The 18,060-nt window shown below is 33.4% G+C and overlaps 1 protein-coding gene across 1 annotated transcript in view; it reads left to right on the top strand.

Annotated features, from left to right (window-relative positions):
* The window catches only part of ARAP2 (ArfGAP with RhoGAP domain, ankyrin repeat and PH domain 2), a 179,195-nt gene that overhangs the window by 143,680 nt on the left and 17,455 nt on the right, over positions 1 to 18,060 (top strand). The window contains exons 27-30 of the mRNA XM_049790095.1: positions 5,129 to 5,268; positions 13,338 to 13,420; positions 14,787 to 14,822; positions 16,597 to 16,660. Of these exons, the coding sequence (XP_049646052.1) occupies positions 5,129 to 5,268; positions 13,338 to 13,420; positions 14,787 to 14,822; positions 16,597 to 16,660 (323 nt within the window). The remainder of the gene's footprint in view (positions 1 to 5,128; positions 5,269 to 13,337; positions 13,421 to 14,786; positions 14,823 to 16,596; positions 16,661 to 18,060) is intronic.

The following is an 18,060-nucleotide window of genomic DNA, read 5'->3' as shown; positions in this document are numbered from 1 at the left end:
ACTGCTGTACACTATGACTCCAGCCTTGTTATTATTGTTTAGAAATTGAGCCTTTTTAGAGATATATATTCATATATATCCTACTAAAGATTCTGTAAAAAATTAATAAAATTTCTATTTGGTAATATAAAACACAGTGCCCACAAGTTTAGAACATTGGTTTTTAAGTAGGGATGATTTTGCAACCCTTCTGCCTCCTGGAATGCTTCACATCATCTAGGATCATCCCTGATTGTCACTAGGCACATTGCTAAAAACCCTAAATTGCATTGAACAAGTTATTACAACAGAGAATTTTCAGGCTCAAAATATCAGTGCACCTCTGTTGAAAATCTGATCTGAAAAATTTATCCTAAATTTTAAATTCCATTTTTTGCCCCTTTTAATATTGAGTTAACATGTTGATCTTATGAAACAAATCTTGCCAACGTTTCAAAATATCTACTGTAAGGTCTCATAGGTTTTTTTCAAAGTTTTTAGTTTTTGGGGAAAGGAATATTTGTCCTCTTTAAAAAGCTTTCTCTGAACTTTCTGTAATTTCTCTGTTAAATTATACTTGATACAGTGCCAAGACATAATGCTTAACTATTGCGTGAATGCTAGTAAACATCTAGCATCTATGAATGCTACTAAACATTTAACATCTATGAAAATAGTTTAAAAATATGTTAAAAGATTAGGGTACAAAAAGGCAGCAGGTAAGGTGAGAAACCACTCCATCTGTAAGTATAGACTGGTTAGTGCCCTTGGTCTTTGAAAAAATAAAAAGAAAGAAAGATACACATCAATCTGGTTAAATCAGATATGTCTGAGAGAAGTTATTATGTTGGTCAAGAACAAGAAGAAATGAGAGAGTGAAAAATAGTATGTTGGCTCTGTTCCCAAACTAAGTGGGAGATTGGGTGTCAAAATGATATGTCACATATTCCTGTATCCTTCCGTGGGCTGCGAGTGTTTCCTTCAGTTGCGAAAGCATAAGCGTCTGTCGGGTCATGGACTAGGCAGAGTATATTACATAACATTGAAGGAACCAGACAGTGGAAGGAAAATTACACTCTTAAAGGAGATTCTCTGGGACATAGATGAACATTCTTTAGAGCAGCATTTCTCATCCTGGAGCTAATATTCCCAATGTTATTACAAGGTAGCCTGACATGAGATTAGGGGCCAACTGTCAGGATGGGAGTGGGGCTTAGAAAGAAAAAAAAAGTCATAAAGTGGGTCATCACTGAGAAAAAGTTGAGGAATACTGCTATAAAGTATCAGCAAAGTTTTGTGTTACTATCATGACCTTTATTTCTCTAACTTGGGAGCTGTTAGCCATAGCCTTATTCTGCACTATGCCAAACCCATTTTTTCCCAACCAGCAAATGGTTCCCTGTATCAGGGAATTTTTTCATTCTGCATGAAAAGTGTAGTAAGGTTTCAAAGCAATACCTTTTGTAAATTATTAATTGGGCCAGTTCATCATAGTAGTTATGAACTTGAAAAATAATGGGAATAATGGGACCAAAGAGATCATACAATAGAGCTGGTGCTTACAAGATCCCAACATGGGTTCTATCAACCAGCTACCCTAAATGGTAAGAACCACTAGCTCCATTATGAATGAACATGAGCACAGTGCCAGGAGTAAGCTCTGATATGGTTGGTGAGCCCCACCCAAATATAGGGATATAAATTTTGTTTGTTTTTGTTTTTTGGGTCACACCAACAGCGCTCAGCGATTACTCCTGGCTCTATGCTCAGAAATAGCTCCTGGCAGGCTCGGGAAACCATATGGGATGCCAGAATTTGAACCACTATCCTTCTGCATGCAAGGCAAACGCCTTACCTCCATGTTATCTCTCCGGCCCCAGGGATATAAATTTTTAAATGCTTTCCATTTGAGATTGATTTATATTGTCAAAGTAATAAAATTATCTGTCCTTGCAGTTCTATATTTATGGATATTAGAATTATCATTTTGTAATTATTTGTTACATCAATTTTTGTTAGAAATTTTAAAATAGTTATGGCTAACAGCAACCTTATGCTTATAAAGAGTTCCTATGGCATAGACTTTGGAGTAGATTTTTGGGGTTAACTAGCTAATTAGCCTGCTTTGCCTCTTTCTTGGCAAATATCTTCTAAATTTGTAAAAATGACATCTACTCCTGAATTATTGTTCCAGTCATTAAAATGAAAATAATGAAAATAAATCAAATGTTATTTTGTCAATATGGTGGCAGAAAAACTTTAATGACCTCAGAAATGCCGCTTACTTCTTACAGCATCAGTGGAATGGTGCTAAAACGATTTTGTCCTCTCAAAATTTTTTCACAGAAATATGAACAATGGGAGAGATATATGGTAACTACCAGGGTTTCTATTGATTGCAACCATTTCTCCCAGCAACAAACAGCAGCCATGTTAACACTTTGCTAAAACAGAAAGTAACACTACCACTTTATTTGTACCATGATCCTCATAATTGTTACCTGTCATAAGTTTTTTTTTTTTGCTCTGCCTGTCTACCTGTAATCCTTACATTTCATTACTATTATAATGGCTCTTTATAGAACAAGTGATGAATTTAAACTTTTTTTTTACTAAGATTTAGGGTTTTAGTTTTCTTTTGTATTTAATGTTATATTTAAACAGTTTAAAATAGGTTTTTAAGTCTTCTAATTTCTACTCAAATATGTGACTTCATTACCTATTTAATTCTTTTGGAAGTTTATGATAGTAAATATATCCCCGCCCTATTTTTCCCTAAATAAAATTCAGGTGTGTCCTTGGAACAGCAGCAAATGCAAATGCTCCAAGGACACATTTGATTTTTAATTAGGAAAAAAAGGGGAAATATATTTACTATCAATTTCTTAGAAACATTTTGAGCTTTTGCTATTACTGTAATGAGGAGCTAACTCACTTAAAAAAAAAGATAATAGTCCTCCGATTTCATCTGTTCCATGGATCATGACAGAGACATTGTAATAGGGAGACTAAAACTTCACTTAAATTGCCATTTGGGCTTTGTCATTGCTAATCTTTTTAGATTATCTTTTATTATCATTATCTCTACATTGAGTTAAATCTCTATCACAAGTAAACCATAAATTTATAGCTTCTGTAAAATTCCGTATAAATAATTTTTTGTTATTGAAAAGTTATTTTAAGCACTAAAGTTTTGAAAGTTGTACCTATAGAATGAGATATCTGGAACTTAAAATTTAATGATCTAAATAGGGGAAAATATTTTTAATATATAGATATAACACAAACGCATATCCTTGCAGACTGCTAAATTTAGATTGGTGTACTTGACAGATGCTTTGGAATTTAATTTGCATGAGACTAGAATAGTTAAAATTGCATCCAGTCAGTGCAGACCTGGAAAGCTAAGCCATCCTCTATCAGCTGACTTAAGGAAATTAAATAAAATTACAGCAAAAATAGGAGTCCATATTCTAAAGTATAGCTAATATAGGATATATTCTACATTTTTTAAAGCCAAAAGAAATGTAAAAGTTGAGGATAAGGCCAAATCCAATTGAAGTAGAAGTAATTCTTAGAAACAGATGAGATGTGCTATTGACAGTATAAATTTACTGCATTCTTCTAGTAATATAAATCTGTAGTACAATTTCTGATTTCTGTTCTATGCAGGAATTTGGTAAGTCTCTGATTTCTGTACTTTGCAACAATCTGCTATGGAAAGTTTAAAAGACCATTTAGCCTTTTAAGATATATAGTTATCCACATGAAAAAGTAAATCTGTGATTCCTATATAAATATAAGACTACAAATCCAGCACACTATGTATGACTACTATAAGCCACAACACTTAAAGAGAATATTCAGCACAGAAAAATGATTCAACTTGATGATCACTGACATTTCTTCTTATACTGAATATCCCTTGTTCAAGGATTATCATTCTTTGTTTAGTTTTCATGTATGTGACCTCCTTCTACAAGACAATGTTTAATCTTTTGAGGAATTGCCAGACTGTTTTTTAAAGGAGCTGCACCATGCATATGAGGCTATCAATTTCTCCACATCCACAAGACCGTCCTTATTTTTTATAATTTCAGTAAGATATAATTGATATGTAACTGTGTAAGTGCAATGTATATATTATAAAATGACACATATACACATTGCAAGATTGGTTCATCTATTTCTTTTATAAGAACATTAAAGTTTATTTTTAGCAACTTTACAATATTTGGTTCAGTATTCCTAATGAGTATCACCATCTTATATGTTACAGCTCAAAATCTAGTCTTATTACTGAGAATTTGTATCTTTTGATTAACCCCAGAAAATTTCCCTACCTGCTGTTTATTCCATTTTGAAATTAGCCAGTTTGTTCTCTATATTTGTGAATTCAGTTTTTAGATTTCACAAATAAGAGATCATATTCTCTTTCTCTCTTTTGTGCCACTTAGTATAATGTTCTCAAGGTTCTTCTGAAATGTATCAAATGGTAAGAGTGACCTCATAACTAATATTTTCTGTATATTTTTCTCTGACATAAAAATAAGTATATAGTACACATTGATATATGTGCCTACGCATGTCATGTGTGGGCTGTGTTTCACATGTTCTTTATCTGTTTTTATATCAGGGGTCTGAGGATGTTTTCGTATCTTGCCTATTGCCTAGTAATCACAACAACCCAAAAAGAGTATGCAATTATTTTTCTTTGTTTTAAGGCAATGTTCAGGATGTGATATTATGTATATGTACAAGGGACAATTATTTTGCTAACAGCTGATTTAAATTTACATACACAAAGTTTTATTTCAAGATTAATCAATCTACAAAATTGAGATGTTTTAGCATGTTTTTGCACTCATAAGAACATTGTATATACGATATAAGGGCACAAATCAATGTAGACAAACTGCATTTCAACTGCTCATCAGCTATTCCCTAATTGGAAAGTCTAGACAGGCCTATATATTATAAATAGCAGTGCTCCTCTGACACATGTCATTCTGAGAAATTAACTCTATGTTTGTAAATGTTAGCTACAAAATAAGTCCTTTACATTACATGGTAAAAACTGAAATATATAAATACTTTCTTTTGAAAATAAAAATATACTTGATTTATAAATTTATGTTGTATATTACAGAGAGAAAGCCCCAGGAAAGTATCAAAGAAGGCATCTTGAAAATCAAAGAAGAACCATCTAAAATATTATCGGGGAATAAATTTCAAGACCGGTATATTGTTTTACGTGATGGGCACCTATTTCTATACAAGGATCTGAAGGTATTTATATAGCATTTGAATATGTATACATTATGGTATTGATATTAACAATCTCATTTAATACTGTTCTCATCTCTTTCAGAAATCTAGGTCCTTAGAAAACAAAATGCATTAAAAACATGATTTATTTCTGCCTCTCAGATATATCAATACAGTCAAAGACAGTGCAAAACTTTATATGACCTTTCTGAAATTTATTTGGGCAGAAATGACTTAAGTCCTAAACTAGCAAATAAATCAGTACCTTTGTCAATAAATTTAAAAGATGTGCCATGCTTTGACAGCAAAAGTGGCTTGTATTTATCAGTTCAGGAAAATTAATATAATGTGGATTGTCTATACAACACAATCATTAAATAATTTTAATAAATGTGTATTTTATATGCTTGTATAAACCAGCTCACTGATTGAATCTGAATTATATATATATACATTATTTTGAATTTTATGGAAATCTATTTTTAAAAGTATAGAATGGATGAAGAAACAGAGATAAAAAAAAAGTAGGTGAATGTATCAGCCCTAAAACTGGAAATAGGTCTCAGAAAGTCTTAAGTCTCCTAAGAATGGATTAATAAATTACTTCTCCTCTCAATCTCAATTTCTTAATTGGTAATATGATACTGATTGTATTATTCCTCATGATATACCATTTTAATGCTTAAACAAGAATATATATATAAGTACTTATTAGACTCTGAAAAATACGTTGTCAAAAATAATGTTGTCAGTACTTTTTATCAAAAGCATCTTTCAAGATTGTAAAGAGACACTCCAATTCTGAAAAAAAAAATGAGTATATTCACAGACTATCTATTTAAGGATACCTCTATATCAACAGTATAAAGAAAAGTTATCCCAGTAAATTGGATTCAAGTATTGAACAGATCCTATATAAGGAAGAATATATAGGGTGATGAAGACCCACTGTACAGAGTTCTTAACATTACTAGTTATCCAAAAATTGAACATTTAGAACATGAAGTAAGGATCAGGAAGATAGTAGAACAGTGAATCTTCAGAACCACATGACCTGAGGAGCCTAGATTTAGTGTTGTAGGCCCCCAAATATTTGCCAAGTGTGGTCATGGAGACCCTAAGCAGTACGATAGTCTTGGGTCCTAAAGTTGAATCATTGGCTCAGTATTGCCTGGTATTGCCTTTTTTCATTAGTGTGACTTGGAGAATCCCATTCCCCCTGCCAAAACAAAACAAAATAGGAGATATATTTGTCTTCTTTGAACTATTACAAATAATGAGGGAAATAGCACCTAAGGGAAAAAAAACAGTTTTTATATCACACATGATGGTGCTCAGGGCTTACTCGAGGCTCTGTGCTCAATTATAAATCCTGGCAGGACGCAGGGACCCTAAGGGGTTCCTGCAACTGAATCTGAATCAATTCTGTGCAAGGCAAATGTTCTATCTACTCTCCAGCCCGCCGCCCCACAAAGATATCAGCTTGCTGAAATTACTTATAATATATGGTGGAAGGATAAAATCACTTAAAATCATATTAGTATGTACAAATGTTAGGCAATTTTAAAAATAAGTATTGGTAAACCCACCCTTTGAATCAGTATCATTGATAGGTTTTATGTTCACAAAACACTTTTCAAGAATGTTTATAAGTAGGTCAGAGTAATAGTCCAGTTGTATGGACTATTTGAAAGGTAGAATGACAGCTGGCTCTAGAAATACTTTTTCATATTGAATTAACATTGCTCAGTGTTTTAAGTGTGTGGTGCTTCATGATTTTAGCTGTGGAGATAAAGATATGGGACTTGTAGCATATGTTAATATTATGAAGAAACAATTGTTAGGCTACCTTCTACTGCTCTTGGGCCAAATTATGATGTAACTTCTCTTGTACTATCCACAGGATTTGATCACTTTCCCTATCCATTCCTCCTTCAGGGATGCTCCCTTTAGCCATAATCTTCACTTTGTTTAAAGACATTGGATAGTCCAGAAAGTTCTGCAGCTCTCACCTGTCATTTAAAGAACTATGTTATATGATACACTTAGACTTTCAACTTGCTATTCCCCCTTATAGACTAGTAGCAATGCACTCCGCATATAAAATATTTTATTTTCAGCATTTCTTTTTCAACTTTTTTAATAGAGGAATACACCTAAAGAGTTGTGTGATTCTGTGAACACAACAGATCTAAGGTCCAAAGATGCGTAGTCCTAAAATGCTAGATATTACAGTTGATTATTCTAGAAATCTAGAACTGAATCTAGAGGTTATTTGAATATCTTTAATAAATCACTACACTGATATTCTTTATATGTGTAGGTAACATGATGAATCACTTTTCTAACTATGTATCTGCTGAGTGCTTTTAAATATCAACCTGAATGGAACTTGAGTAATAATTTTGGCATCCGTAGTATTTCCATTTTTTCCTCGGGATGTACTGAGATTTGATTGAAAATACAAATGATACATATTTATTTTGTATAAAATGTTTTTAACATACTCATACCAGTGGAATGATTGCTGTAATCAACCTAATTTGCATATAATTACCCAACATTGTCTATGATGAGAACATTTAAAATCTACTCTGAGCAAATTTCAGGTAGCCAGTAGAGTAATGTTAACTATATTTAGCAGACTGTACATTTTATCTCCAGAATTTACTTATTCTTTTTAACTAATACTTTGTACCTTTTTTACCAATAATTCCTCATATCTCCAAAAACCTGGATGACAGTGAGAATTTGACTTTAAAACAAAATGAATATTTAATAGTATTTAGTCTGATATTTCTCTGAATAAGTTAATGCAGCTAATACTTGCATTTGCAGGTGATAAATTGTGGGTTTTCTTTAAACTTTCATTATTTTTTATATTTTATTTTGCTGGTTAATTGTTCATGTTGCTTTTCTTTTTTTTTTTTTGTTTTTTTTTTGGGTCACACCCGGCGGTGCTCAGGGGTTACTCCTGGCTATCTGCTCAGAAATAGCTCCTGGTAGGCATGGGGGACCATATGGGACACTGGGATTCGAACCAACCACCTTTGGTCCTGGAGCAGCTGCTTGCAAGGCAAACACTGCTGTGCTATCTCTCTGGGCCTCACGTTGCTTTTCTATCTCCTAATAGGGCCATTTTGGGGGGATGCCCAGCTGTGCACAGCTTCTAGCTCTGCCCTGGAATAGTAATACTGGGGTTTAAACACAACTCAGCTGCATACAAGACAAGTGCCATATCTACTGGGCTATCTTTCTGGCTCCATCTTTCTCTTTTTAATCTGTTATCAAGTCAAGAAAATTATAGTTTTATTGGTGGGGGGGTCAACTGGCTCTGCTCATGGATCACTCCTGGTAGACTCAGGAACAAATGAGATGTTGAGTTCAGTTTTGTCATATGCAAGGCAAACAAACACCCTACCTGCTGTACTATTGCTCCAACCCCAATGTTAGCTTTTCAAATGATTCTGTAGTAAATAATAGAAATACTCCAATTTACTGAAGCAAAAGAGTTGACTCTTTTTTTGACATTTACATAAATATATGTATGTCTGTATGTATTTTAAAATAATTTATTGAGAAAGGATTAGAATTTATAAGTTGAGAAGTGGATTTAAAAAGACTGTTAATTAGAGATAATTTATGAATGTTCATTAACAACAAATTAGGGTAATACACCTGGGAAGATATATTTTGTTTTGCGAGTTTTCCCTGCGCAGAAAATGTTAATTAAAATGTTTCAGACTTGATTTGCATAAAAGGTTAGTAGTTCCAAGAATATTACCATTACACTGTTAATGTGCAATAAAAAAATCAGGTAAAGGTGAGTAGAGGGTTGTTAAAGTGCATGCCCTAATAAATATATTCTTTTCGATCACATATTTTTAAACATACTTATTTGTTGTAGTTAAAAACTTTACTTTGAAATATAATGCTTAAAGCAATACATTTTAAACTTTATAGTATCTCAATATATTTAACTTTTTTTTGGATTTTGGGGCCACAGTCGGTGATGCTCTTTACTCCTGGCTATGTGCTCAAAAATTGCTCCTGGCTCAGGGAACCATATGGGACACTGGAGATCGAACTCAGGTCCATCCTGGGTCAGTCGCATGCAAGGCAAATGCCCTATCACTGTTCTATTGCTCCGGCCCCTATATTTAACTTTTTGAAGAAATTTTCTACAAATCTTATGTACTAAGACTATTGTAGTAAGACAACATCATTATTTTCTTTCTGATGAGATATCTTTTTATAGAACTTTGCACTGTGATACTTTTAGTTGTTCATCTTTATAAATATCCAGCTTAAAGACAAATAGAAAAATAGCTGTTTCCACCAGTGCTGATCTCATCTGAAATTAGGTTATTCACTTTCTTTTTGGACCAAAAAGTATTATTAATTGTATACATTCCTATGGCCACATAATGATTGTTTCCTGTGTTAGATTACTTGCTGCATTTAACTCATCATTCCATGTTCAACAGTTCAAATGCTATTTATTTACTCTTGGAAAAGTAGTGAGAGCCGGGATCATAATACAACAAATAAGATTACAACTTAATTTTGGGGGGTTGGGCCACACTCTCAGGGGTTACTCCTCACTATGTGCTCAGAAATTGCTTCTGGCTTGGGTTACCATATGGGATGCTGGGGGATTGAACCATGGTCCGTCCTAGGTCAACCGAGTGCAGGGCAAACACCCTACCACTACACCATCGCTCCGACCCCTACAACTTAAATTTTATCTATTCTACACATAAAATATATATTTAACATTTGCATAAAAATAAAAATACATAATTACTGCCCTCTAAGCTGTATGGCCATGTGGTTGTCATCTATGTGGAAACTCTTTAAATAATAGTTAAGATACATTTTAAGATATGTTAAATAGTTAATATTTAACTTTATAAAAACAATGAAAGCTTCTGTATTCTATTTTGAAATCTGCCAATTTAGAACCTTTATGTAGTCCTTTCTTTAACTTGACACTGTTTGCTTTTAGGTCATATGTCCTAAATAAAACTATTTTGCTTCAAAAAAATCCACAAAAAGTAAGAATAAAAATAAGCTGAGCAAAATGGAAAAAAAAAGAAAATTTGGGCACAATATTTTTAATATTATAAAATTAAAAGAATGATATAATGCAAACAAATGAGTTAAGAAAAATAGTTAAATTGTTGAAACAGCTGATGGTAAGGACACAAAGATAGTACAACAGATAGGACACTTTCTATGTTCTCACAATGATTGTCAATAGGAATCCTTAGATGAAGAGAGCCAGAGAACTGTTGGATTGGCTGTGGCCCTCAAACATAAATACTTTTGTTGTTTGAATTGGTCAAAATTGAAATCACTAACATATAACAATATCATTCTTTGTAATTTACCACCTGCCCTGTTTATCTAACCATAATCTTATTTGATATTATGTTCTAAGCCTGTGACCTAGTGATTTCATTTTAGATATAGTCATAAAGGAAACTGAAAAAATTTTAATGTATCATAATTGCAACTTTTTTTATTTAGTGACTTAGTAAATTTACTCTCTAAATTACAGAACACTCAGTGCACTTACAAAGCTCATAGGTCACCCAGCCATTATTCCTGACCCTTCTGTTTACTCTCACTCAGTATTTTCTCTGTAATCTCTTCACCAGTTTTCACCATGGAAACCAATTTTCATGCCCTCCCCATTTCAAATTTAAATGTTTTATTGAACAAAAAATATCTTTAAAAAACTAAAAATAATTCAGTTTTCATAACACTAGTTCCTATTTGAACTTACATATTTATATATCCTTGGATTCTAATAACAATGTTCCTATTACTTTGAGTTAATAGGTAAGTTTTCTGTGGATTTACTATATTCCAATTATAAGATCAGATATTATGGGCTGAATTGGTGGTGCAAGCATGCTCTAACCAGGACGGACCGTGTTTCAATCCCCTGGCATCCCATATGGTCCCCCAAGCCAGAGGCAATTTCTGAGCACATAGCCAGGAATAAACCCTGAGCATCACCCATCACTGGGTGTGGCACAAAAATGATTAAATTTTATAGTCATTATTGCTGTGGTGCTTTTTGAGTTTTTGTTTGATTTTTTAAAATATTTTAGCATTGTTGTTATGTTTTTCTTCTTTTTCCTTTCTTCTCTTAAATTGATATTTATAGCCTCTAGAAAGATTCTTCCCATTTTTTGCTTGTTTGATTTTTGCCCCATTTTATTTTATTGTATTTCTTTTCTTCAAACAGAACCACATAATTTGAACCATCTTGTTCCATCCACCTCACAAATTGAGGGGGAAATAATGAAGGGTGCCAAGATCAGACAGTCGTATGAACATTAAGTAGAAATTAAAAAATGATAAGACTTAAACACCAAATCCAAAGTCAATGACAACAGAATCTACAATCTACAATATGCTAAACACAGAAGGGACCACTTATACTAGCAGCCCGGGGTGCAAAGGAGGGGAACAGGGGATGCATGCTGGGAACAGGGTTGGAAGGAGAACAACATTGGTGGTGGGAATGCCCCAGATTCAATATGACTATGTACCTAAAAAATTACTGTGAAAGATTTGTAATCCACTTTGGTCAAAAAAATATCTAAAATAAATTTTATAGTCATTTTTTAATCACAGTATTTAGAATAAGTCTTTAGAGGAGCCTTTTTCTTTATCACTTCATAACCCATATAGGTAGTATTTGTTACACTTATTTTTAAACAAGAGATAAAGTCAACATTGCATGAAATGTGCTCTCATACTAATTATCAGGTGCCCAGTATTCATCTTAGTTTTGGTGTACTCGAACCTCTTGCTTTCAGTTATTAATGCTGTCTGCATACAACTTGAAATAACAAGATATCCTAGAGAAGCTTGAGAATAGAGAAAACCTTGTGTCAAAACTTGTTTGTGGACATTATTTTGTAGATTCTGTTTCAGGGTATCAAAACATAAATAGAAAACAGATATAGTTTGATATTAAGTTCATAGAGTAGAGTATGAGTCAAATTTTGGCCTCAACTAATTGTCCTGAGATTATTGTTTATTTAAAATAACTCTCAATATTATCACAGATAAAGATTAGTATCTGCATGAAGAATATTTAAATGTCTCAGTGCAAATATAAGTTTTCTTTATATAGTGTACTTTCTTGGTTTACCAGTGAAATTTTTATTGGTGAATCCATTGGAACTTCAGTGTCTTTACTAGTTCATACTCATGTATGGCATGATTCTAAAATTTCTCCAGACAGAATATCATAACTCAGTTGGTGGTAAAAACCTGACCCAAATCTACATGAAAAAAATTTTGTCTTAGTCAGTGGGTGACTATAATAAATTCTCTTAGACTGGGTGACTTAAAAATAACAGCTATTTATTTCTCACAGTACTGAAGCCTAAAAATCTGGGGTCATGGTGACAGCATTATCAAATCCTGTGAAGGAATTAATTGCTCTGGGTTGTAGTCCACGAATTCAACTGCATTTGACAAGAGAATGCACTTTCTAAATGTTTCTTATTAAGACACTCATCCTGTTCATGAGAGCTTCAATCATAGAACCCAATTTCAAATACCATTAAGCATGAAGATTTCAACATATGAACTTAAAGTAATCATTCAGTCATACCAGTGTCTTCACCCCTATCTATTTGACTTTGTGTGAAAAGCCTTGCAATTTAGGCCAGATATATGAATATATTTGAATGCAGGGTACTGCTTGAAAACACTGCTGGTATGGTGGATTTAGTGAAGTGCATATACATTGAATATAGCTTCCCAAGAGAAAATAATGGATTTTGATCTGCATCTGGTCCAAATTTTTTTGAGTAAATATTTATGGACATAGGCACTTTCATTTGTAACATATATAAACATACACATATAATCATGTATGTTGACATACCTATTTAAATGTATTATAATCCAAACTGTCTTCATTTACTCAAATCTTGATGTTACATTCATGAAACATTGAAGAAGATGACAAATTTAAATTCACTCTTTAATACAAATAAGAGATGTTTATTACCCAAAGGTTTTTGGTTAATTATAAAATTTTTTTCTTTTTCTTACAGAGTAGTAAGCATGACAAGATGCTTTCTCTCAGTTCAATGAAGTTTTTTCTTGGAGTGAAAAAGAAAATGAAGCCACCAACAAGGTAAAGGTAGAAAGAGAAAGATGCTGACATTTTGGGGGGGTATTGTTTATGTTAGTATTGGTATTGGTATTAGTATTGGTATTCACAGTCTTAGGAATGTAAGCATTGGTCTGTATCATAATAAATTAGTCTTCTGACAGATCCCTTAAGTTGTCCCAGAGAAGTAGTAGGTGGTCTATAATAGAATAGGAAATGAGGGGCTGGAGCAATGGTGCAGCAGTAGGGCATTTGCCTTGCATGGGGCTGACCCAGCATGGACCGCGGTTCTATCCCTCCAGTGTCCCATATGGTCCCCCACACCAGAAGCGATTTCTGAGTGCATATCCAGGAGTAACCTCTGAGTGTACTGGGTGTGGCCCAAACGAGAGAGAGAGAGAGAGAGAGAGAGAGAGAGAGAGAGAGAGAGAGAGAGAGAGAGAATGAGAGAATGAGAGAATGAGAGAATGAGAGAATAGGAAATGGGCAGGTAGATAGAGTGTCAGTGTCTCCTCAGAGGCCAAGTTCAAGTTCCTCTGTGATTGTATCTCCCTTATGCAAAGCAGAAAAAAAAATCCCAAGAATGTGCTATTACTTGGAAGTTCATGTCTTTCTCCATACTCCCATTGCTTGTTAGTTATAATCTAGAAACATTAAGATTATTCCAGACAAAAATTGCGCAAGAAAACAAATGTTGCTCTGCACCCTCCTGATGCTTACCTTTTTGAATATTTTGGATCAAGTTCTGCAGATTACCCTTTTACTTTGAACATGTTAATGAACCCCAGAAATGACATAGAAGAAGTAAACTCCTTTTAGACATTTTGCACTTCCTCAACACTCGAATCATTTGAACATTCGCTTATACTACATTTTCTTGTCATGAATTACTTTGATTTGCCAATTTTTCATTAGTATTTAATATTATTAAATATCAGTTTATATACTATATGTAGTATTAGTATATATAATATATATGTTTAGTAATTGGATCAAGTTTCTCTTGCTAAGATGTTTTTATTGACTGTCTGTATCACTTTTACGTGCATATACTTACGTTAAAATTTGCACAATAATTTCCCACAATCTCTAGATAAATGTTTATTATTTGAGTTATTTTACTTGACATCTGTCCTTACTCAACCACAAGTATATTTTGAAAAGAATTTTCCTCTGACTTACATCATCTTCTACCATCTGGCTCCCTTACTTGTTTAAACGTGTTGCCAAATCTCTCAACACTATTTTACCTCTAGTTAAGCCATGCCTATTGACTCATTACTCTGGGCATCTATTGTATATTTCCACCATAATTATCAACCATTGCACATAGAATTCTAGCCTATAAAATTCATCATCTTATATGTTTGTGTGTGTGTGTTTCTTGCAGTTGGGGGTTGACGGCATATTTTGAGAAGCATCACTGGTAAGTTAATAGCTGGCAGTGTTTTCATTTGATACATTAATGAAAACTTCAGTAAATAAATTATGTTTATTCTGATAAATATTGACAGGAAATGTTTCTCATAAGAAAAGCCTAAATATTTTCTAAATACTCTGGCACTATGTGTAGAGTAATCAATTCACTTTAGGTTGAGACTAAATTCACTTCTTTGTCCCTATTACTTTCTCATGAGAACCTATATCTTTATTTCTTAAAGTATATAAGAATATGGAATCTTGGGTGTTGGGAAAGAAATTGAGAAAATAATGTTATAAATAAAGTTTTAAGTATTAGCCTTAACTCAGGTTAAAAATAAAACCGGGGTATGAAACCTGTTTTTTACATATGTTAAAAGACATTCTTTCCTTGCATGTCTCTAGTAGATTTTGCCAGTCTCACTAAAGTTGTCTCCGTTTTCCTCCTAACCAATGCCAAGTCACACCACATTCTGCCTTTGAATTATTTCTCTGATCCATTTTCTTTTTTACTTTGGGCAACCTTTTATGCATATGTTTGTATTATCCCAAGAGACCAAAGTGATCTTCATGTCCTGATTTTGCCTTTGCTTTCTACTTTATTCTCTATCCACCAAAGAGACAGTTTTGCAATGTGTTGTTTCTTTCTTGCTTTACAACTCTTCTGTGAATCTCTCACCTACAGGACAAAGTACAGAATTGTTGGCATGGTCTGCAAAACTCCTCTGTATGGATTCTCTGTTATCTCTTCTCCCACTTTTCCTTTTCATTCAGTGATGAAACAGTTGTCTTGAAATTGTCACATTTATTGCTTCATACTCACATGTTCAGTATACATGATCTCTTTATTAAGCTTTATTCATCTTTTATGCAGTCTTTTCCTCTCTTCCATCATCTCCATGCTGTTCCTGAGACCAGACTGTTAAATCCTCAATTAGATCATAGCTCAAATACCCCCAAAGTTTTATCATATAGCTCTCAACCTCTAATTATTCTTTCTTTTTTTTTTGCTTCTATAACATTGTTTTGTATGTGAGCACTTAGTAACAGTAATTTATTGGATGAAAGGATGTTTTTTGGAATATTGAAACAACATTTTTCAGAAATTAAATTTTTTCCTATTTTTAGTAATTTTGGAATGTAACAAACATGATTACATGGAAATATTTAGCAGATCTTTATCAGTTACTTAAGTTTTTTTTAGAAAACATCTTCACTTCCCACTCCAAGTGTGCTATTTCTATATTTGTGTTCAGTTTTACCTTATGTTGCTTACTATGTTATAATTTGTTTATATGGATTGAGGTTTTCAAAAATGTAGTGAACCGGTATCATTTTAGAAAGCATTTTTTCACTTAGTTTATTTTTTGGAGTCTTGTGAGTGTTCATTTCTATAATCATAATGATGAAGTCTGTCTAAAGCATTTTGTAAAATCTTTTTGTAAAATGTGCATATATTTGTCTTCATAGACTTAATTCCTGAAAAAAGTTTTGTGTCTATATATCTGAAAAAAGTAAATGTAATTAAATAAATATCACTTTTTCTTTCAAACCCTGAATTGTATTTGAATTTGTATATCTATATACTATTATTTTGAAGCTGTGCTTTTAACAGCAGTCTAAGGTAACTTGTATTGAAATGCCCCTATTTCGATTGCATCATCATTAGTCATAAGAAGCCCAAAGACATGTACAATCATGTTATTACTGAATAAATCCACTGGGGGACACACCATTCTTATTTTTAATTATGTATTTTTTTAATGAACCTTGTTTTGCAGGCACCTGTGCTGTGATAGTTTACAAACTCAGATGGACTGGATGACTAGTGTCTTTATTGCCCAGGTATGATATTTCTTGTACTTCATTAAAGTACAGTGACTATAGGAAAATTTTGCATGGATTTGATTTTTTTTTTTTGAAATTTAAAAACATTTATTTTAAAACCATTACAAATGAGAGAGAGAGTGAGAGAGAGAGTGAGAGAGAGAGAGAGAGAGAGAGAGAGAGAGAGAGAGAGAGAGAAATTGGCCAAGATGGGAAAATGAAAGCTCTACTTTCAACCTATCACCAATAATCCTATCAATGAACCTTGACTCCTCTGTGTCAGGGTTCATTTATGAAGGACATGCCAGTGGCACATGGCATGTCCCTATCACAGTGGACATATAATGCCACATATAATGGACAAATAATGCCATGTCCCTATAATAGTGAAAATATTAGCATATAGTTCATATAGTGTCCTCCACATAGTGGACTGTGTCAGAAGCCAATTATTCAGTTCCAGATGAATGCTACACCATTCCAAATTAATTTCCTAGAATATCACCTTTTTTGTATTGTTTTGTTTTGTTTTGGGGGCCACACCCAGTAGCCCTCAGGAGTTACTCCAGGATCTGTGCTCTGAATTTACTCCTGGAGGCTTGGGGGAGACCATATGGGATGCCTACTAATATATGGCCTTTGCCTCATTTTCTTCTAGTCCTGGCTTCCTGCTCTCTGCTCCTGATATGAAAAGAGGTTCCATTTCAAAAACTATTCTCTCTACAGGAATGGTCAGCCACTAGAGAGCCACATTGATTCATTTCTTTATTGTGGTTTTCACTCGCACTTCCCTAATGGATGGTTATGGTAGACTTCCCTTTTAGTATCACTTGCAATCTGAATATCTTCCTCAGTAAAGTGTTATTCTTATTTGTCCTATTTTTAAAATAAGATGCTTTTGTTAAAATCAAAAATTCTTTGTGAATGCTAGATGTGATTCTCTTGTTGGACACATTATTTTCTTTCTGAATATAATTTATGTATTCATTCTTTTAGAGGTTTAACCTCTAAAAGAGGTTTTTTTTTGTTTTTTTTTAATATAACTTTTATTTTGATCATAGTGGCTTACATATTGTTGACAATAATATTTTAGGTACATATTTACATAAAATCAGGGGGGATTCCCATCCCCAAATTGTCCTCCCTACACCTCCGTTTTTGTCTTACCTCCCTTTTCCTCTTCCCTCACCCCCAGGGCAGCTAGAATATGTGGTCCCCTCTGTCTCTAACCAACTACTTAGTAGTCTTGCATCAGTTTGGTCTTGATGCCTCCCTTATTTCCCCCTCTAAGTAGGGGCAGGGGTAGCTAGTTCAAGTTGCGTGGTTTTGCCTGAAAAAGAGAAAATAAATAAACTGGGGTAAGAGTTTAATACCCCAAAAATGGGCAGAATCCTTCTAGAGGTTCTCATCATCGATTT

This window comes from Suncus etruscus, chromosome 16 (assembly GCF_024139225.1).
Source record: "Suncus etruscus isolate mSunEtr1 chromosome 16, mSunEtr1.pri.cur, whole genome shotgun sequence".
NCBI classification, from domain to species: domain Eukaryota; kingdom Metazoa; phylum Chordata; class Mammalia; order Eulipotyphla; family Soricidae; genus Suncus; species Suncus etruscus.
Note: the sequence above shows the minus strand (reverse complement) of the source record. Positions and strands in the feature narration are given on the sequence as shown.